We start from the raw sequence: 23,324 nt of genomic DNA on the forward strand, positions 1-23,324 counted from the left end.
TAAATAAAGATGGACGACGCATCGCGTGAAACCATCTAGTGCACATTACAGGCTAGGTCAAAAACTGTCAGTTATATTAAACAATTGCAACTGGACGTTGGAAGGTGTAAGAACACATTTCTAAAATTACCAAACGGTAGAAGTTTGCTTAACTTAAGGATGAGCTGTGTTTTGTTCCACTTGAGGAAAGAGGCAGATTTTCCATGTTCAGCACAAACGTCGAGGGAACATGAAGTAATGGATATTGTCAGTTTAACATATTTATAGAAGGGAAAGATGTATAGATGTACGTGACTAGAGTGATTGTCTTTGGTTTCCAGAATCAGTAGCAGAGTGACACCTCGCACCTCTCTAACTCCTCTGAGCTGCACAGACCCAGGAGCAGTGATCCAGGTGAGATTCTGCTGGTGAGTCACAGAGGAGTCAAATGAGCAGAGCACAGGTTTACTCACGTGACTTCGGTCCAAACACAACATCACAACAACAACTGCAGCAACTTCCCAGCTTATTTTTAAATGTTAATTAAACCCAAAGGTGGAGTCACACCCAGTCTCAGAGGAAGGTGAAGGTCAGGCCTGTGATGATGAAGATGACACATGACAACATCATCATGTCTCTCTCTCTCACACACACACACACACACACACACACACACACACACTGCTGAAATGTGCTTAATGCCCACATCTATCTATAACGGCATCTCAGCCCTTCAGTCCATGTTGCACCACTCTCTGGCTCTGCATGCTCAAGTAACCCTGTGGTTGTGCTGCATCAGCAAAGTGCTGGGTTACAGGGGTGCGTGTGTGCGTGTGTGTGTGTGTGTGTGTGTGTGTGTGTGAGCAGCAGGTGGACTTGAGAGTGAGCCTCCCTCTCTTCAGCAGCTCTACGGCCTTTCTTGGGGTTTCACACATATTCCAGTCATGTGGAGCTGAGGAAGTTAAATACCATTTTGTTCTTTACTACATTAGGCTGCGTTGATGGACAGAAAGAAAAGTCAGCCTCCTCGTTGTTTGTAATCAGACAAGTGCTTCAGATCAGAGGACGAGCAGCAGAAACAGTGGTGTCTGTGCATTAAAATTCATTCTGCTTCAGGTTTTAAATCAAAATTACTCCAAATGTTTTTCTGACGGTGTTTTCGGCAAAGGTCTCTTTTGTTTACAGCAAGTTGTTTCGTGATTTATTGATGTTAAAATGCTGCATGTAGCCGTCGGGCATGTTAACTCAATGATTTATTTCCCGCTCTGTATCTTCACTGGAAGCATGTGGTGGCTTCAAGCTCAGATACACACAAGCTCACAGGAGGCGTGAAGCTTCATAGAAGAAACAGTTTGTAACCCTCGGTGACGTCACCCATTGGTTGGTGTGATGCTTAGTTTGTTATTTAGTTGTTTTTTGTGTGACCATATTTAGAGCAGCAGGGGTGGTGGAGCCTGACTGATACTGACAGTGCACACCCACCTACACCTCTACATGTGCACCTATTGGACGGTACTAGCTGTCAATCAAATGATATCCACACCCCCAATGCATCTAAATGGACCATAATTTACAAAATGCTGCATTTACAAAAAATAAAAACCATAAACTCCTTGTAAATCAAGTGATGAAGAGTCATTTTCTCATAGACTTCTAAAGAGATGGATTTATTTTAAAACCAGTGGGGTCGCCCTCTGCTGGTTCTTTGAGGGAACACGGGGACGTCTGCATTGGCTTCACTTTCTACGTCCATTTTTAAATCAAGTCAATGCTGCATAACCCTGATTTCATGTTCTTATCACACTGATGCTTGTCCGTGTTCATGTTTCTCATAGGTCTGGTTTTATTTAGTTAATTGATGTGACTTCATATCTTTCAGTGCTGGAGGAAGCCGAGAGGTGATATTTATTTCCAGTCTTTGGTCATAACCCGTCAGTCTAATACAGTTCTTGTTTGTTGTTAGTGGTGTTTGAATCTCTTTAGACTTGAGCAGGTGAAGCAGTTGCAGAAATCTCTGATCTGCTTCTCCTCTCAGCGAACAAGTGAATCAAACTATAACTCTTCTTAGTGACACAACTAATCAGTAAGAACCTTGTGAGGTTTGTGGCGAAGCCTCATTATCCATAAATAACACAGAAGTTATATGGACGACTTTAAAAGCTCAGCGTGTTTGTTCTGAATCGCATCTCGACATAAATCAATAAAACACAGCTGAGTCCTGCTTCAACACACCCTCAGTGAAATACAATGGTTTTATATGATGATGCTGATCAAGTGAAGCCAGCGGCTCTGAAGAGCTTTGACAGTCTCTCTCACACACACACACACACACAAACACACACACAGACACACACACACACTTAACTGAATTTACCAATAGGAAACAGTGTATTTATAATCCTTCTGATTCAAATGCAAATACCCAGCTCTGCAGTTTCCCTTCATCGATGAGCACAAAGATCAGGACTGGATTTATATTCACTGGGGAAAAAAGGTCAGTTCCATCATAGATGATTTAACTGTTTTCTCTCATTTGCATTTCTTGTTTTCCCTCTGAGCAGAGATGATACAGGTGAACAGCACGGGTGTAATTCTTCTGCTGTCTCTATATCTGCAGTGGGTCATCGTTAAAGTCGGTGGAGCTGCAGTGGAAGAGAAACAACAACACCTCCGTCAGCTCCACTGAGACGGTGATAATCTCATGATGGAGACGTGCAGGCACCGCTCGGTTCCATCTCTGCTCCACGTTGTGACAAACTCACGTGAGGTGGTTCAACCGTTGGCTGTGTGTACAAAATGAAGAGGCTATGCAACCGGGACAACCACAGTGACCTGGATCATGATTTAAAATACAGCATGTGTACAGGACTGCATGAGTGAATTTTCCTTGAATACATCGTTTACCTGAACAGCTGTTTGCAAAAATGTCACCAAGTTTACTAGAATCAACTCTCGTTAGAAAGTTTGATATTAATAAATGTCAAAGCTTTTAGAATTTAGTGTGTTACTGCAGCAGCACATTGTTGACGAAGCAGGTGTCGAGACAGCAAGAGAAGCTCTTAACTGAACAAAACAAACTGTGTGGTGCTGATCTGTGAACCATCACATCTTAATGTCCTCGTCCTGCTCAGAAACAGAAACAGGATTTCCACAGCTGCGAGCGTCTCGTGGACACGTCGCCTACGTCCTCTGCCTTTCTGCTTCTCACACTTTCTCTCCCAGTGACGCACAGAGTTTGACACTCTCCCAGTTCGTTGGCTCTTTGCTGGAGTCACCTCTATCCTCGATGTTAATCACTGCTCTGTCATGAAGGAACCTCTTCTTCGGCCCCCCCCCCCCCCTGCACAGATGTGTTCATCGCCTCCGTCTGCCCTTCACCTCCACAGCTGCATCACAATCAGGGGATCAGGACGGAAAAAAAGAAGAAGAAACAGCCAAGCACAGCAGAGAAATGTATCGAGGTGTTGGTTGCTCTGTGTGAGTGTGTGTGTGTGTGTGTGTGTGTGTGTGTGTGTGTGTGTGTGTGTGTGTGTGTGTGTGTGTGTGTGTGTGTGTGTGAGTGTGAGTGTGCGTGTGTCTGTGTGTTTGTGTGTGTTTAGGTGTTGAAAGGGTTTTTGCAGTGTGAAAACACAAGGACACAAGCTGCTCTTCAAGCCTCTGCCTGTGCTCTTAATTCTTCATATCTGTAATTATAACCTTTAGTCTATGGTTTGTTTAGTCTCATGATTTCCTCTTTCTCCTTCCGGACACTGTGTTTGATTTCCTCTTAGATTTTTGAATCATATTATAATTGCAAAGTAAGTGTTTGGCCTTGCTAAATATAAATATATTAATATAAAATAAATAACCCTTAATAATTAATGATTCCCTGAACTCTGCATTTAACCAAAACAAACCGTCTGGAGCAAAATGTAATTAATTACAATAGTTTTAAGTGAAATGTTGAGCCTGAGCATAGACAACGTTTCTATAATAATAATATCACTATTTTAATTGATTAAATAAATAACTGATTGACTACGATTGTTTTTTTGTGGATTGTCTCTTTTACACGTGACATCTTTTTTACTTTTGTCTTTTCCACGAGAGGAATCTGTCACCTGCGACTCTCCCTGAGGTTTCTGTGAGTTCTGTTAAATGAGGGTTAAGGACAGGAGGTGACGCACTTTGTATAGATTGTTATACCCTATTTGTAATTTGTACACATGAGCAATACAAATTAAATCTGATTTGATTAGTTGCATTACTAAAAAGGTAGGAAATCTAATAAATTCAGTCTGTATCCAGGAACACGACTTGATCCACGTTCTCAGAATTAATCCAGTGAAGCTGCTTGTTAGTGTGGATGGTGAATTTGACTGTTTCAGCCGGGACTCGACACATTCACACGTTTCCCTCTCTTCTCCGGCAGCCCGAGGCCAGAGCAGGAAACACCACATGAACTCCTGGATTAGATGGAGCTCTAAATATTTGATGAGCTGCTGTGTTTCCAGCAGCTTCACGGGCGTCCAAGGTTATAAGACTCTGCAGCTTCACACACATACGGTGACAAGGACAAACACACACACACACACAAACAGATAAACACACAAAGACAGACAAACACACTGTCAAGTATGTACACATGCAGACATATGCTCACAGTGTATACATAAATAGAGATCAGTCAACACAAGCATGGACAAATTCAGACTCAGTCGCTCGTGGATGTTTGTGTGTGTGTGTGTGTGTGTGTGCAGACATGTTTGTGCGTCTATACTTGTGTAGAACCCTACGAAGATAATCCTCATGCTCCTTCGTCTTGACCAACGTCCACATGTAAAACTTAAAACCAGGTGTTACCCGACAAGTTTGAACTGAGAAAAGGATTTTCAATGTCATCAGTTTGATTTTCTTCCAAACATCCACCAATGCACCAGGAATGTCCTCTCCCCCGATCTCAACTTTGCACCGACTTTCTCAAAATGTCTTCACTTTTCAAATGTTCACGTTTCATGTCCACTTCTCTGTTGTTTTCCCCCCAAAAAACGTCCTTACTTATAAAATCATGCCTTTGTTTTCCTCTGTTTGATTCGATTAGAAATAAAAAACGCTGACACTGACGTCTTCATGTTCACAGTCACGTACAAAACAAACACAGAAGCTGCAGCTGCTTTGAGGATCACCTGAATGATATCATCAATTCATCGATACACGCTCGGCCCTCATACATGATTGATACGTAGATACGTGACTCATTTATAATCAGAAGCTGCTCAGGGAGCTCCAGGGATCCGAGCGTCTCTCTGCTGCTGGTGTCCGACCGTCTGTGCTCAACAAACACGTCGCTGCCACTCACGTCCTCCTGCTGTCAAAGTGACAGAGTCTGTGTTCGCTGAGGCGTTACATGAAGGATAGAAGACAGCCACCTTTACGCATCATTATTCAGCCACTAGGGGGCAGAAAATTGTAAAGCTATTTGACAGGCGGGAGTCAGTGCATCAAAAACGAGAGATGAAAAACCTCTCGTCATTTTAAAGGTCAATTAAATGTTGTATTTTTAAGAAGAAGGGATGAGGGAGGGAGGTCAGCAAGGATGGAGGGAAGCGGGATGATGAGGAATGATGCCTGCAATGATGGGTGAAGGAGGTTGGTGGATGTAGGTTGGAATGAGAGAAGGTCAATGCAAGGAAATGGGGGAATGAAGATGAAGGGATGAAGGGAGGATGATGAAGAGATGAGTGTTCTGACCGTTTTCTTTCCTTCTCCTTCTCCAGGGAAGGGAGAGGGTGGGTAGAAGAGGGATATAAATATATATATCCATACACCTGTTATACACATTTTCTCATAAACCTAAGTTAGCTAGTTAACAAAACCAGGCGGAAACTTTCTCAATGTTTTGTGTCTTCATTTATTTAAATCTTTGAGACTGAGCCGAGGCAGACAATTCACAACTACAATGTTTTCTTTGAAAGAATTTAGTGTTTTTTACGGCCTCAGTCTATGAGTAGAAATAAACTATAGCTACAGAATCAAATTCACCTCAAGAAAAAGAAAGACAAAACCTTAAGTGGACCCAGGACGTTGAATTCACCGAGCAGACAATTTCCTTCTTTCATATCCACTGAATGAGATTATGTGCGGCAGAAAAATCACTTTAATCAAACACTAAGATCTGAACCCTCGTCCGTCTTGAAACGACAAACCTACGGACGACGTGTGGAAGGAGGAACAAACTGCCGAGGGGAGGAGAAACTCACCTTCTCTCTAGCCTATCCCTGGCTGATAACTTTTCTATTTCGGGCTGTTGTTAAGAGAGGGAGCATCACCTGGGAATCAGCGGAGAGCCACCGAGCCGTGATAAATCACAGCCGTAGTGATGTGTTCAGCAAACGAAGCACAGAGGAAGTGAAATTAGGCTCCAGAAGATAAAAACGAAGACGGCGTGTAAAGCAGAAACAGGGAAATGAAAACAGTGACAAACGTTCAGGCTGCAGGACGGTTAACCAGCCTCAGGCTTTTTAAAGGAACATGGCGCTGGAACACGCTGGTGTGAACGGTTCCTTTATATTTAAATCAAATAGCACCATATTACACACACTCACAAATACCAGTCCTCTATATATGACTTGTTTTTGTGTATTGTTCTCTGAGAAGAATATTCAGAGGTCTCATAATATTAAAGAAAGGGGCAACACAACCCTCGATCCAAAACCCAAGTTTGACGAGTTCCTTCCTGACTCAAACCAAGTTTCATGGGTGTGTGTTTTTTGTGTTATCTTGCTAAATAAGAAACAAACAGATGAAAAGCCGCTCGGAGGAGGAAGTTATCGTCTGCATCTTGAAGCGGTGCCGTTATTTCTTTCAGAGAAAACTTGCAGTATGTTTGTGTGAGTAACTTGTTCTTAAAAAAAAAATCCTCATGAAGAAATTCTGGTGTTGTTGAGCTTTCCCTCCGTTATTTAAAATCTAATCTAAATCTAATTTCATGTTAATTATGGTCGGTGTTGTGGTTCCAGAATTAAAACTAACAGGAGACATGAATCCACATGTACTCTTGAATGTTGTGTCATTATAGAAATAACATGGAGGGAATCCGATTGTAATGGATCCAGTCGTCTGTGATCGATCGGGATCTGATCATTAATTTTTTCAGAATCACAGGAGCAGTGACGCTGTGAGTTTAATGAATGTGAAGTGATTTAGCATCTACTCACTGGAGCGGAGTGAGAAACCATAAATGAGAGTTTACGGCTCAGTGCCAGATGGGGTCGTGAGTTGTGGGACACATTTTAATTTGATTAACCAGATGCCCTCCTGTTCTTCATGTTTATTTGTGATAAAGAGACGTTGACAACATCGTGTCAGACGTCATGTTTCTTTAACCGGCAGATGGTGGAGTCAGAAGAGTCCACCGGCAAGAAACACTTCCAGGGACCCGTCCAAGCTTTTTAGGGAGGCTCTCCTGCTAAGCTGCTCTAGATCAGATCAGAACAGATCAGATTAATTCTGTTTTCTTCCTGTTATGATACCAACTTTGTCAATAGAGGTTCTGTGAAAATAAAGTGAATGATCTTTGTTGCAGTATTGTCCAGCTTCAACATCACAGTCCGGCTGCAACATGAGATCTGTAATGAAATGTTCTTCAGCTTCATTTTACTGTTGACAGCAGAGTTTCTTTTTTCAACACTGTGAGGGGACGTCTGCTGCCACACAGTGGACAGAACCAGAGCTGCAGCCAGGGTCAGAGTTAAACACAATAAGTACAACTTTAAAATATATCCCTGAAAATAACAAATGATTATCTTAAAGATTAAATAAGATAATTAAATTTTATTTTATTTGTAAAAGGCCAAATAACAATTGCAGCACAATGTTTTTACATATTCTTATGTTATCAAAAAATAAATGAATATTATATTTATTGATAGGATAAGATAATCAATTGTCAGTCGCACAATCATTTGGGACATTTGTGATGTGACAGCGATAAAGAATCAAACACGGTATTTTTATTGTAGTTTTTTTATGTATTATTTTTAAAAAATTGTTTATATGAGGATGTCGCCTCAGTCTATTTTCTCCGGTGCAGTAGGTGGCGGTAGTGCGCTATGAGCTGGAGGCCAACTCCTGCCTTCCTCACACGGAGGTGTGTGGTGTGAGCTCACAGCGGTGCAGTTAGTTTCAAACAGCTGAGGAAATATGAATATTGGTGAAAATGCCCAGAATATCCAAGTCCCAGCGGAGAAGGACCGCAAGCCCTGGTTTCTGCTGCGTACCCCAGTGCACCACATCATGGAAGCTCAGCCCCTCCCTGAGTTTCCACCACTTCCCAAAGGATGAGAATCAGAGGAAGGTGTGGAAGACCAATATGAGATGTCCGGACTTAATGGTCACGAAGTCCATGACGGTCTGTAGTAGACACTTCGTCCGCTGTGATGTTTTCCCCCGGGCAAGGAAAATCCTGAGAAGGGGAGCGGTGCCCCTGCTGTTCCACTGGAACCAGTACTCCCTACTGGCCTCCTCACCTGGTGTCCGCGAGGAGACTCCTCCCCCTCCAGAGGCGACTCCTCCCCCTCCAGAGGAGAAGTCGAGGGAAGAAGCGATGTACCTGGAGCAGTTGCTTCGGGGTGACGATGCGATGCCGGAGCCTTCAGCTGTGGACGGCGCCTGTGAGGAGGTGGAGGCTCAGCAGCTGGTTGTCCTGAAGCTCCAGAAGAAGCTGGTGGAGGTGACTCCTCCCCCTCCAGAGGCGACTCCTCCCCCTTCAGAGGAGAAGTCGAGGGAAGAAGCCATGGACGTGGAGCTGTTGCTTCAGGATGACGATTCAAGGCCGGAGCCTTCAGCTGTGGACGGAGCCTGTGAGAAGGTGGAGGCTCAGCAGCTGGTGGTCCTGAAGATGCAGAAGAAGCTGGTGGAGGCGACACTGAAGCAGAAGTTTGGTCTGGAGAGGTTTTCAACTTCAGACGATGACATCAGATTCTACACCAGGTTGTGCATATTCACGTTTTATCAGAATATTAGCTTGTTATCCATTTTAAAAATATATATATTTATATTTCCATCATTCATTGTATAGTGGGTGACTAAATGAGGGCATCCTGTAAACACAGGACCACACTATAGCGAATTATTAAAGTCTAGACAAGGACAATAACACAAAGCTACAAATGAACAATTAAAGGGAAGTCGTAAAAGGTTATTTTAAAGTTTTTATATTTTAACATTTATAAAAAATGCTGTTAAACGTGCAGTTTATACTATACGATGAAAGGGGCGAAAGGAATAAAGGAAAAATACAAATTAATGGTGACATTATTTTGTAATGAGTTGACACCCTGTTGCAGGTTTGCCAGCTACAGACACCTCCAGGCGTTTTGGAAAGGGATCGAGCCTCTAACGGGGGAAATGGTGCGAGTCATTACGAGGTCGTCTGCTCCTAGTCAACCAGCAGCTCCTGAAGAGGCTGCAGAACCACCTCGTCAACCGGTAATCATGATTCATACCTCATCTTATTCTTGAGAGCGTCTTTCTGAATCATCTGCACCCACAAGAACATTAATTGTCTTATAGAATCGAAATAAACATATTCGTACATGTATGATTAGCAGATAATTAATTACTTCTGCTAAAGGTTGTCTCTCCCCACTGCCCCCAGAGCCCAGGCCTTCTGCTTATTGATGAGCTGTTCCTGTTCTTGATGTACGTGTCCCTGGGTCTGAAGGAGGAACATCTAGCCAATCGCTTCAACATTCATCCGACCGCTGTCGGAGAGATAATCAAAACATGGGCACATTTCTTGTACGCCTTACTGGGCGCCGTTGGAATCTGGATGTCTCCTGAGAAAATTAGAGCCATGACGCCCAGTGTGTTTGGCAGGTTCTCTGACACGCAAGTCCTTGTGGACAGAGTAGAGATGAGATGTGAGATGCCCTCGTCTTTCCTCTCACAGCACGAGAGGTTTTCACTGTATAAATCCCACACTACTTTCAAGGGAATGATCGGCGTTTCACCACATGGCGCTGTCACTTTTGTCTCCTCCTTGTTTTCTGGCTCTGTCAGTGACAAAGAGTTGTTCTGGCAGTCTGGCATTTTCCCTCTTCTGGATAAAGACATGGCTGTTATGGTGGACAAGGGATTTAGGATCGACGAGCTGGGGCCCTGCAAAGTTTACAGACCGCCTTTTCTAAGTGAAGACTCTCAGCTGTCTCGTGACGAAGTGCTGGTCCCTGAAGATGTCGCACGGCTGATGACGCATGTGGAGAAAGCAACTAGGCGCATCAAAGAGAAAACCCTATTTGACACCGTCATCCCTCCAACCTTCGCTGGCTGCATCAACCAGCTTTTTGTTGTCGCCTGCCTCCTGACAAACTTTCAAAACAAGCCATGAGTCGAGGCTCGAGCCAAAGAGCCGACTGTGTGTTAACCCGACTGAGCCTTGAAATGTTGTGTATAAAGAAACTGTTCATTACTGGGAAGTCGGTGGGTAACATTCCACATGATGACCAATAATTGTAAATTGTCTGTTGCTGTTGACATTAGGACGTTCTAATCTACGTGGATTCAAATGTTTTACTATCCCATAGTTTTATTATCTTATGCTAGAAAGATGTTTGAATGATAATCGGAAACATTTTATATAAAGGGCTATTTAAGTTGTCAACATAACAAAACATGTATTATACTCAGTTCCCATGAGAAATTGAAAATGTTTTAGTTTTGTTCCTGAAAAAAATAAATGGATATTGTTCTTTTAATAACTTTATTACCCTTTGATGGACACATGGCTTCTTTTACCATCAGAGAAAATCTATACATGAAACTTTCAAATACATTTTATATTTCGCTCTTGCTTAAGTGAGCTCTGCTGTCGTGCCAGAAAAGTAACAAAAAGATCCCTGTCAAGTTATAATGTGATACAGAACAAAATCGTTGATGTTCATGTTCTGCAGCTGACTCTGGAACTGACGCTCCATCTGGAGTATATACTTAATCTTGCTCTGACAGGTCTGACCTCGGCTTCGCCTAGGCCTTCTTCGGCCTTCTTTTGGGTTTTGGCATCTTGTGGTCCCTGGAGAGCAAGCTGGTATAAAAACTTCCATCAACGTGTCCTTATAATGTTTAAAATATAGTTTGAAATTGAAAATCAACGAGAGCTGTCGCGATACACGTCCTCTCCCCTCATTGCTTCCTCTAGAGTCTCTACCGCAGTGTATGTAGAGAAGCTCTACCTCCTGATGACGTGAAAAGTTATTTACTCAAAACAAAACAATATTCTTTTCATTAAAAAAACATCTTGTTTAATTTCATCAACTGTATAAGACTCATGTAAAAAGCAGATACTCAATAAATGTAATTTAGATCTGCTATGTTGTGGGAGAAACGTCGGTGAAGTTTGAAGTCAGTCTGTGAGCAGTCTCGGTGAACAGTCACCGAACACGTTTTCGTACGAGGTTTTCAGTAATTGGACGTAGTTCTGCAGACTGCAGTTTGTCGAGTCCGACTGCTCCAGTCTGTCCTGCATGCTCTGCAGCTCAGTCTGGAACTGACGCTCCATCTGGAGAAACAGAAAGGTCACAGAAATGCAACTCATCAACATTAGAATCATTTCCCTGTTTTAATCCTGTTGGGATGTTGGGAGGAGGGACAGTGGAGTACCTGCTCCTTGCTTCGCTGGTGCTGACTCAGCTCTGTCTTAGCTCGACTCAGCTGGTTCAGCAGCTCCAGGGTTTTAGACTGGGACGCTCTCTCTTTGGCCAAAACCTTCTGCATGTTGTTGTCAACCTGCAGACAGGAGAAGCACAAGGTTTTCCAGACTGGAATATTACTCTATATACATTAAATCCCTCAAAACAGGAAAAATACCTTTTTATGATCACATTACCAGAACAGAATCCCAACTACAGTCAGTAAATTACTGATTATATTTAAACTATGATTATATTCATTGCTATTGAAGGCCACTGTGCACATGAAGACAACCAATTGGAATCAAGCACAATGACAAACATAATAATTCCTGAAGATACATTTGTGAAAGCAACACGGAGACACCAAGACTTTTTAACACTTTTTGAATGTGTGAATAACAAAACTGTTGTGTAGAGAGCCGCTCTGGAAACTACAATATCAGACCATTTAAAGGTCCCCTCGTATGCCCATTTTACCACAAGTTGATATGGTTCCTTGGGGTCTTAATGAAATGTCTGTAACATTTTTTGGTCAAAATACCACAAGGATCATTTAAAACAGCAGCCTTTTTACCCTGTCTAAAACAGCCCTCTTCAGATTGACCTGTTTTGAGTCCCCCCGCCCCCCCTCTCCTCGCCCCGCCCCCCTCTCACCACCCCGCCCCCCCTGTCAATCACACACACACACATCCACTTTCACGTCTTAAATCTCTCCTTAGCATATTTAAGGTTGTTAAAATAATTTTAAGTCACTGTCCTACACATATATTTCTGTATTTGTTTGTTGTGTTTCTTCATTGAAGCTACAATTTTAAAACTACAACACCTTCTGATAAGGATGTACATTTATTTAAATACATGCATTAGATATGTGTGTATACAGTATTTAATTGTATGTCTATATTTATTCATACAGGGCATATATACACACGCACACACACAGACACACACACAGATAGACACAGACACACACACAGACACACACGCACACACACAGACACACAGGCAAAGGGATGTGGGGCCTAGCTTTGGAAGCTAACACTGCTGCAACTTTTGCGGCGAAATGCACTTAAAACCCCAGGTATGAGTCTATTATAAAGCGAGCGACGGAGGCAGCAACGAGCTGCTGGTGACCAGCACCGGTTCGTGCAGCTCGGGCTGCGTGGAGCAAATCTGTAAGAGCCACAAAAGTTATAAGGCTCGGCTCAGCTCAGCTCTCCCCCCCTCCTCCTCCTCCTCATCCGCTTCGCCACCCGGGCGCTGAGCGAGCGCCCCGGCACCGGTACAATGCAACCGGAGACCGGGGGGGGGGGGCCTCCGGTGGTGGCGCCGGGCTCCGGGCTACGCGATGGCTCCGGGCTACGAGGCAGCTAGTGGAGGCAGCTAGTACGAGGCAGCTAGTGGAGGCAGCTAGTACGAGGCAGCTAGTGGAGGCAGCTAGTACGAGGCAGCTAGTGGAGGCAGCTAGTGCGAGCCGGAGCGCGGAGCGGAGGTCCAGTCGGAGCTCCGGCCGGCGGAGCTCCCCGGCAAACACACCCACCAGAAGCGAGCAGCCGACATGGAGCCAGCAGCCCCTCAGCGAGCCCGAGCTGAGGAGGGAGCTGTGGCAGGTAACTCACCCCAACCACAGTCTCTGTTTCCTCCGCCTCCCACCCAGCTGATCGTGAGATCGCGGCTTCTGCGCCGGCAGCCTCCTCCGTGATCACGGAGCAGGAGCCGCAGAGCAGGAGCCCCAGAGCAGGAGCCCCGGCTCCGTGAACCGGGGCCGGAGCCCGAGCTGAGGAGGGAGCTGTGGCAGGTAACTCACCCCAACCGCAGGCTCTGTTTCCTCTGCCTCTCACCCAGCTCCCTGGCTGGTTAGCTCTGTCTTCTGAAGCTGGAGTCACATGAAGACATTTGTGCTGATTTGTGCAGCCCAGCACTGAGCATCTTGGGTGTGGAAGTCGACTCATGCTGCAGTTAGCTTATCCGAGTGTTTCCAAGGCTTGCAAGACTTTAATGGCGGCCGGCCGGACTCCGATGGACTGAAAAAGTGGGTGGGTCGAGGGGTGGTTCCAGTGGTGGTTCGAGTGGTGGGGGGGGGGGGGCGTACTACATGGGCATTTTTGACTAATACGTATTAGTTTGGTGTATTCCCATTCGAGGACATCTAGAGTATAGTTTCTGACATAGAGGAACCACAACAAATCGCGGGAGTTGTTTTTTTCCAGAGTTTCTGGGACGGTAGACATGCCAGATACCCAAATTAACATGTAGAAGCACTACAAAAGTGAAATTTTCATAATATGTCCCCTTTAAATCCTGGTTTCACACCTGTCTCTCTGCAGCGTCCACAGTTTGTTGCAGCTGTCTGGACAGAACGCTGCACTCATGCGTCTTCTCCTCCAGCTGCTGCTGAACGCTGTGGACTCCAGCTTCTTTTGAGATGAGAGCCTCAGACATCTTTACGTGTTCTTCCTTCTTGTCCTCCAGGCTCCTACAACACACAGATCAACAGTCGTTGTTTTCTGCAACATATGGAGGCATCATTTATCTTAGAAACATAGGTGCACGTGTTTCAGAGATAGTCTTATTAGTGTTGGCACCTTTCTATGTGGTGAATTGTTTCTTTGAGAACGTCGTTTTCCTCCTGCAGCAGCAGGTTCCCCTGCTGAAATATCTCCAGCTGAGCGTCTTGTTGCCTCAACTGTGGAGGAAAACAAACCACACAGAGTCAGCCATGACAGAAATCCACCTGGGGCAGAAGACCACCAGGTAGAGCTTGGTGGTCTACCTGGTGCAGATGACCACCAGGTACAGCTTCTCCACAGCGGCCTGGGTTTGATTTAAGTTCAAAGCATTTAGTCCCCCCTTTCCAGTACCTCTAATATCACTATCAAAGAAATGCCCCAACATCTTTTTGCTTAAAAGGGAATCCACTTCTACATGTTGTCCTGGTGGCCTGAACTATGTGAAGATGTATCCAGTCAGTGTCCTGCTGTGTACCTGGTGTCTGACTTCAGACAGGGCCGCGCTGTTCTCCATCATGCTCCTTTCGTGGGCGTCGACCTCCTTCTGGGCTTCTCGAAGCTGCTGCTCGGTCCTGCTCAGTCTGACGGGCAGCACCTCCAGCTCGCGGAGTCGGCCCATCAGCTCCCTCCTCACCTGGTCCTTCTCCCTCTCCAGGCTCACCTTTACCTCCTGCATTTCCTTCTGCATCATCTCCAGCTTCAGACAGTACCCCTCCGACTCCAGACGAGCCTGCTGGGCCTGAACACAACACACCGGTATCTAAACATTGGATCTTTCCGTGCAGAAACCTGGATCTGGATCAGCACTAATTTAATTTGTGGTTTCAGTTAACTAACCCTCATTTTGCATTTAATTTGCTGTGTGTAGAATTTGTAAAGTGAAGCAGCTTCACTGAGAGTCAGTCGGTACCTTCTTCTTGTATTTCTCCACCAGGTCTTCATACTTTTTGATCGACGTCTTCATCTGATGAGCTTCAGACTGGAATCCCCGGAGTTTCTCCTCGAATGTTGTAAACTCAGCCTGAAAATGACATAAATACCAATTAAATCCACTTCCTCTCGTCAACGGAAATTATGAAACAGTGAAAGAAAAAGCCGTCAAAGCTGAGATGAAAAATCAACATTTTTCTCGAGGTACCTGGACTCTCTGGTTTTCCAGCTTGGTGGAGGCGTTTTCATCGATGAGGTAACGAAGCTGTTCACGGGACTTCTCCCTCTCCTGCCGGGTCCTCTCCTCTGCTGTGTGAAGCCGGTAATCCAGCTCGTTCATGTGGCTGCGATGGAGGCAAGGACGGTTGTGAAAGAGTAAAAGTAAGAGCAAAATCAAAGATTCTGTCCTTGTTGAATCTAAACAGTTTTGCTACAAACTGTGTGTTTGAAACTCATGCTGCTTGTTGTCAGTTCTATTCTCTCTGTTGTTTTTTTGATGTGTTATTTGTCTCATGACAAAAATAAAACCAAACCAAGGAGCTGTATTGTGACTGTAACCCTAACTCTAGATCACTATGAGAAATTCAAGTGTGTCAAGGCAAAATAAACTACAACAGTAAATTCACGGCTCATATTGTCTGTGCACATCCTGATGTTTTACACACAAACCAACAAGAGTTCACTCACAATTTGAGAGCAGACACTTCCTCCTCCAGCTGCTTCTTAGCAGTCGCCTCTTTAGAATGTCGCAGGCACCAGTCTCTGGATGTGGCCAGAGCTTGAACCAACTGGGTTTCCTTTAAAACAGAAAGAATGTTATATTTATTATTGTTTCTCTACTTCTCTATCAAACAGTAGCATCAGTGAGGCACCTGATTGGTCCAGAAATCAATCTTCTCTAGGGCAAATAACCGGAACACACAGGTAGAGTCATAAAGAACTGTCTCCAGAGACAAGAAAGAACAAGGAGTCCAGCATCAGATGTTCGGAACTCCACAGACCTGACTTCAACATCACAGAGTTGGACTGGGATCATGTATAGAAAAATAAACTGGTGCTTCTCATCCTCTGTGTAATGTTCCATGTTGATAATTGATTTCAAACCTCACACATGTTCCTGACATTGTAGATCCAGTCATTAGCTGCTGAGGAATGTGGAAATCATCCATTAAACTCCAGGATTTTGTGGAGGCGGCTCTGAATACTGACCTTCTCCAGAAGTCTTCCTTCCAGCTCTCTGGGGGAGTGCTGGGTCACCAGAGCCGGAGCTTCCTGGTCTCGCCTCCACTGCGTCTCCCCGTGGTTGTCGTCCCTACGCTGCGTCTCCTCCTGGTTGTGGTCCCTACGCTGCGTCTCCTCGTGGTTGTGGTCCCTACGCTGCGTCTCCTCCTGGTTGTGGTCCCTACGCTGCGTCTCCCCGTGGTTGTGGTCCCTACGCTGCGTCTCCTCGTAGTTGTGGTCCCTACGCTGAGTCTCCTCGTAGTTGTGGTCCCTACGCTGAGTCTCCCCGTGGTTGTGGTCCCTACGCTGAGTCTCCCCGTGGTTGTGGTCCCTACGCTGCGTCTCCTCGTAGTTGTGGTCCCTACGCTGAGTCTCCCCGTGGTCTAGGTCCCTACGCTGCATCTCCTTGTGGTTGTCGTTCCTACGCTGCGTCTCCTCGTGGTTGTTGTCCCTCCGCTGTCTTAGAGTCTGTCGCACCTCCTGCCTAGGCTCTTGATTCTCCTGCATCCTCTGTCCCGCAGTGGAAAACGGTGGTGGATTACTCCATGCAAACTGGTCCCAATGCAGCCCCTGAATTACCTCTGAATAATTAGGACATTGCTTCTGGACAAGGATGTTGCTGTTCAATGTTTTTAAATTAGGTACAGACCATATAAGCAGTTATAAGGCTGTATTTTTTTTGTTATTTAGTTTTTATATACATATACTGCGCTCACAGACCTGAATCTGAGCAGACATTCGAGCCTTTTCAGCCTCCACTGTGTTCATCTGAGACTCCATATTGTTGCGTTTTGACTCCAGGATTCTCCACTGCTCTTCCGCTGTCCTCAGGTTTTCCTGCCATGATGGAAGGAAGCAGAGGGTGAGGGTGAGTTGAGGATTAACCTGTATCTGATGGTGTGAGAGACATCAGAAACAAAATAACTGCTCCACTTTTAATTCTTCACCTTTTCTAAGTCCAAATGCTGAGTGAGCCTGGACGCCTCTTTCTCCTTGTCGTTGAGATGGGCCAAAAGTCGCTGTAAGAGAAAAACAAAAACATGGAGAAGGTCCTGAGATGACCTGGTGGCAGGTGAACATATGAATGAAGAGGTGATTAAAAAGTCGCTCACAATGTTCTCAGCTTCACTGTCAGCCAATCTCTTCTTCAAGGCTTCTTTCTGTTCAGACCAAGCCAGTGAATCTCTCTGTGGATAAAAGCAACAGCAAGAACTATTGAACATCAGTGTTTATGGGGAAATGTATAATTCTTTAAAAGCTTCTCTATAAACAGAAATCATATAAACTCGTCATTTTCTTCTTTGGATTCCTTTCTGTTTAAATGGCTTTAATTTTGGCAGATAAGTCAACAGAATAATAACAGTAAACTTTCATTAAGTGAACTCACCCTGTCAACCATGGTCCAACCAAGATTTTAAATTATAATGAAATAAAACAGAAGAATTCTCATATTTTAGATGGAAGCAGCAGATGTTTGGACTTCATTGCTTCGTAGATGACTCAAACAATTAATTGACTATCCGAAATATTGCTGTTATTAGAGAATTAGTTGATTTAAATCTTTGAGAGTCGTTTTAACAGAACTCCGAAGAGTAAATAAAGCTTCTGTACCTCGTTCTGGGTCCACTCTCTGAGGAGCTCTTGGAGACTGTGATTCGTGTAGTCGAACATCTGTATCTTCTCCAACAACAACTCCTGCTGTCGCCCCACTGAGGCTGCGTTCAGCTTCGACAGACGCTTGTCCTGAAAACAAGCGGATAAGTGAAATCGTGAGCATGTACAGAAACAGAAGTTCGCCTGCATCTATCATCTGTTGTGATCAGCCGTGTACAAACAACAATCATTTTGGTGGCAGATTACAACCTTTACGAGGTGGTCGACAGTGGCCTTGAGGGTATTGAGCTGTTTGGCTACTGTTACGCCGTCGATTTCTGCTTCTACTAAGGCCCTCAAGAGCTCGTCCGTCTCTCCGTGTGTGCTCCTTGAATCCGATCTGAAAAAAGAAGAAAATCATAAGTACGAGTGTGTTACACAGCTGTCATTGTGGGTATACGTGTCATCGGCTGGTATCTGGCTATTTGCTTATGTACAAATTGAAGGTCCTTATCCTTTACTGGATTATTCACATCTTATTAAAACTTCCCCTCAAATCTAAAATAGCCTCAACCTGCATCAGTATTAAAAGAAGTACTTTAAAATCCATGACTATGGACAATTTACTGTATTTTTAGGATATTGAATGCTGGGATTATAGTTTTGTTGGAGTATTTTTAAACTGTGGTAATAGAAGTTAAGTAAACTTAACTTCGGTAAAGAATCTGAGTACTTCTGCCACTCGACATGACTGACAATGATTCTGAAACAGCATAAATACGACAGCTTTTCAGTAAAGACAAGACTAAAGAACCACCTTATGTCCTGTAACTTTGTATAAATCAATCCTATTTTACTAGTACTTTTCAAACTGTCTATTGAAAATCTGGCGGCATTCTCTTTGTAGGAGGAAAAACCTAGATGAAAAGGAGCTGTTTTTAATAATGCTTAATCATTTAAACTGTATGTTTTGTTATTTTCTTTACCCTACAATGGGCCTTTTATTTTTAAATACTTTACATTTTAAAACTTTATATTTACATTAGGAGCGGTCCCTATTTACGGATGCCACCATGTTTTTTACAGTAGCCCAGACTGGACAAACCAAACACCCTTTGAGTTTTTATAACTGAAGGGTACCACAGGTTTTCTGTCATGTTTGGAAGGAAACGGTGGGCTGAGCAGTATTCAGCTGCAACATTCAACTTCACCACTAGATTTCCCTACATTCTACGAACTGAACCTTTAAGTTGTGTTTGATTTGAATATGGGACATTCATTTGAAGCTTTGAAATTTGTTGCTGCTCTGACCTCTTTAAATGACGGACATCTTCTTCCTCTCGGTGCCGGGTGCTGATGCTTCTGGGCACTGGCGTCATGTTTTCCTCATGATCCCCTCCCCCACGCCGATGTCCGGACTGAAGCTGCGCTCGGCTTCTCTGAAGGAGAGACACAAACAAACACAACTCATGCTCAGTGAACACACACATAAATGAGGATGAAGGTTTCATGTGTCAGTATATTCATGGTCTCTGGTAGAAAACGTAAATAAATATACCTGGCAGGACTGTAAGCCCACGTCTTTTCGGGAGGACGATCCTCCTGGAGGAATCCACGGAGATCGAACTTTATTCCTCGCTCCATCTCCCTTCTTCTGATAATCTTTTGTCCTGTTCTGCAGAAGATGGAGACAAATTCCTCATAAGACGTATTACAGCGTCAGCATCCTTAGAATATTTTATTGTAAACACAGGTAGAGACACAAAAATACAACATGTGTTTGCGTCCCTTTGTGGATGTTTTGTTTGTCTCTCTTTACTTTGCCTCTGTCATCGTTCTGAGCCTCTTTGTTTCATCTCTTTATTCTGTTAGTGGTTATTTTGATTGTCTTTGTGGACGTTCTGTTTCTCTTAAAGGACATTTGGTGTCTCTTGGTGGTTGTAATGGCTATTTGTCCTGTTTCTGTCAAAATAAACTGAACAAAAAGCCACTGAAGCTCCGGTCTAGTTGGGTTCTACTCAGGCAATTGAAGAAGTCCATTGTCCACGCTGAATTAACAGGGGCAGTGCGTTTTGCGCATCGCAAGAAGGATAAAGATGTCACTTCCTGCGTCTGTCACGTGGAGCTGGACCACGCCCACTTATCACGCGTTATGGTCCATGTCATCAACTGTAGACAACACGGTGGAAATTTTTTGTAAATCAAATTAAAGTTGTTATATGAGGCTTTTGTCCGTTTGGCAGTAGGTGGTGCTATAACTATCGCTACATACAGACAGATAGATCTGTTCGGGTCGAAAACACTCGTTTCTCTTCAGATCGTAGAAATCTTTCACCTTTGTAACATCAAAATAATCGATGACCACTGACACTGTGACATTAAAGCAAACTGACAAAAAGGAATTCTTTGCTTATTGAATCATTTGCTCAGTTTTTAGTTTTTATATCTTTGCAGTGAATGAATTTCATCATTCAGCATGTCAGGTATTCCCCCAATTCACTGGTTTGTTGGTCATCACAAATCCTTATTTTAATGTTTTCTTTGTTACTTTTTGAATAAAAATCGATTCAAAAATGACCTGTATTCATTTACTGTGTTATTTCATGCGTGTATATATTGTTATTTGCTATATCTTTGAAATAAATGTATTTTATCATAAATTATTCTAAGTATTCAATAAATATCTTGTTTATTGAATACACAAGATATTTGTTTATTCATCTAAATCAATTCTTATTTAGATGATCTACAAAATAAGACTTGAAATATAACAGAATATACTAAATAGACTGATTGATATGCAAGTGAAAATATGCTTTCTTTATTCATGATGTAAGTCTGGCTGGTCACAATCATTTCAGACTCACGGTTGGCATGTTTGTAAAGGTGCTATATGAAGAATAGGATGAGGAGGATGAGGAGAAAATTCTTGGTCTTGATTCTGAGTCTGTAATCTCTGATGCTGTGGACATAGACCATTTTTTACAGGTTCAAACTGGGAGTTGTGTGTGTGTCCTGGAATCCAGCTCTCCTACATGAAGAAGGCACCTTTGATGATATAGGAAACTCATCTTCTATGCCATCAAAGGAGCCATCTCTTAAATAAAGAGGGAAGAATAATCTATATAAGAATATAGCAAAGCGATGCATGAACTTAATGTGCCCAGGACTGTGTGTACATTAATTTGGTTATTAATCGATGATGTCAGATCATGACTGCGGCTCATTCTGCTCACTTTAACACTGTAGTCTTCGTGTGAAAGCTATTTGGGGTAGTTTTAATATGGAGTTGAGATGACACTCACCGAATTTAAAGTTGATCTGACGAAAACTTGAGGAGGTGTTGATGTGTCAATGGTCAAAAATGGCCACTTAATTAAAAATGTCCGACTTCCTGTTTGTTCTAGCATATTGGGTGTTTTTTTGTTCGTAATTAAATGACAAACTCACACTTTTTATATGACTTAATCATCAAAGTCTTGAGGCCTTTCTGACAAAGTTTGACATGCTTGTGGTCAATGGCCGAGGAGGATACATCAAAGTGTAAAACGTGCAAAAAATAAGACATTTCCTGTTGCCACCGGGGGGCCCTGTTATTTTAAGTCAAGATTTCTGTGAGTTAGTATTCATTTCCAAGGAGTCAAGATGACAATCACCCAATTGAAAGTTGATCTGATGAAAGCTCTAGGAGGAGTTTGTTAAAGTAAACGACGTGTAAAACGGCCACAAAATCCAAAATGGCCGACTTCCTGTTGCGTTAAATCAAATTGAGTTTTTTCCGTGTTTGGCGAATTTTCAAGTATGTTCAAGCCGTCAAATTTATTTTCCTAGAACCAACAGAATAATAATAGGGCCTTGGAACGGCTGGTGCTCAGGCCCTAATAACAAATAATACTAATCCGATATATCAAACTAATGAAATAGCTCCTACAGTGGTAGTTTTGTGACTGCAAAACTTTTTGTGAATTAAATTTGACCTTGTGTGTATCTTTGTGATTTTTCTTTTGACATTTTATCTCTTTGTAGTAGTATTTTGCATCTGTGTTGACATTTTTTTGTCTCTTTGAGTCTCTTTGTGTTAGTTAAGTGACTCTGTTGACATTTTGTGTCTCTGTTGACATTTTGTGTCTCTTCTGTTCAAAGGTGAATCATCTACACAGATAGGCTACTGTCAAGAAACTAAAAAATTTTGCATGAGCAGTAAAAAGGTTGGCCAGTGTTCCCAGTTGAACGAACCAGTTTAACCACCTGCTGGGGTTTGCTGCTTCTCACATGAACGTGCACAGGTGTGGTCCCCGCTACGTGGACGTGACCCGGAGGCGGTGGGGGGGGGCTCCCTGGTTCTCATTCTGTCCAGACCCGTTCACACGTCACATCCACATCCAGAGATCGAGGTGAATCTCCACTCCTCTCTGCGGAAGCGACTGTTGGTCCGGAGGACTAGCGAGCCTCCTGATTGGCTCGTTTGCAGGACCTCGTTCTGTGATTGGTGGAGGACGGTTTCGATTTGCGTCGCCCCTGGTAACCGTTGAGAGGCGGTGCTGCGTTCACAGACTGTCGATGCATTGTGTAAACTTTGAGTGTGAACAGAATATGTTGGTGGTGGTGGGGCGAGCACGAGTGTGTCACTCAAAGATTGTATAGAAAACTGTGTCTCGTGAAAGACAATTTCCTGTTCAAGATAAGTAATAAGATGGAAATGAATTCAGATTTCAAATACAAAACTAAAACTTCAACAGGCTTCATGAACACAACAGTGAGTTCAGTGAACTCCAGTTTCTAACATTAATAATCATCTCTATTTATAAGTGTTTTATACAACTGATTTGACTCCAGGTGGGGCAAGTTATGACAAGCTCATTGTAGAAATAAATTACCTATTACATTATACTAAAGTACTATTTATAACAATTGTACTATAGTAATATACTATTTATGACATCCGTTTTATAGTAATATACTATTTATAATACTATGTATACCTTAAAGTACGTATTAAACCCTTAAAGCTCTGTTCTGTTTCCATGCTTTTGTTTCTTTATGGTTTATTTGTCCAGCCTTACCCAGTGTATGTGGATGAATGAAGCTACAGTTGACTCTATGTGTGATTTAATGAAAATTCTATGAGAAGACAGGTGTTTATTATTTATTCTAAACTCTTCAAAAAGTGGGGTTCAGGATTTACAAACCTTTCCCCCATTTACTTTATAGAAATAACTATTTCCAACATCTAACATTCTAATGAAATACTTCTGGCATAATTTACGATCAACAGTTGGTAACTAATTTGGGAGTAACTGATCATTATACATTTCTTCACTTTTAACAGAAAAACAGTCATGTTTAATTCAGCCTACACTGCCCAATTTCCATCGTTTAATCCAGATAAGTAAGAAAACACCATGCTTTGTTGCTCTCTGGT

General features: G+C 43.2%; 1 protein-coding gene across 1 annotated transcript; it reads right to left on the reverse strand.

Moving 5' to 3' along the window:
- Positions 1-10,732: 10,732 nt before the first annotated feature.
- Positions 10,733-22,468, reverse strand: LOC133002191 (outer dense fiber protein 2-like). The gene is made up of 18 exons (XM_061071958.1): positions 22,348-22,468; positions 22,151-22,245; positions 19,461-19,577; positions 19,214-19,341; positions 18,173-18,302; positions 17,921-18,052; positions 17,422-17,496; positions 17,257-17,328; positions 17,030-17,146; positions 16,298-16,879; positions 15,776-15,885; positions 15,297-15,432; positions 15,069-15,179; positions 14,634-14,897; positions 14,234-14,334; positions 13,962-14,124; positions 11,617-11,742; positions 10,733-11,515 (listed from the first exon to the last, which is right to left on the reverse strand). Exons 1-18 carry the CDS (start codon positions 22,466-22,468, stop codon positions 11,360-11,362), a joined length of 2,736 nt encoding a protein of 911 aa, XP_060927941.1. The 3' UTR covers positions 10,733-11,359.
- Between the last annotated feature and the right edge of the window lie 856 nt (positions 22,469-23,324).

Source organism: Limanda limanda, chromosome 5 (assembly GCF_963576545.1).
Source record: "Limanda limanda chromosome 5, fLimLim1.1, whole genome shotgun sequence".
NCBI classification, from domain to species: domain Eukaryota; kingdom Metazoa; phylum Chordata; class Actinopteri; order Pleuronectiformes; family Pleuronectidae; genus Limanda; species Limanda limanda.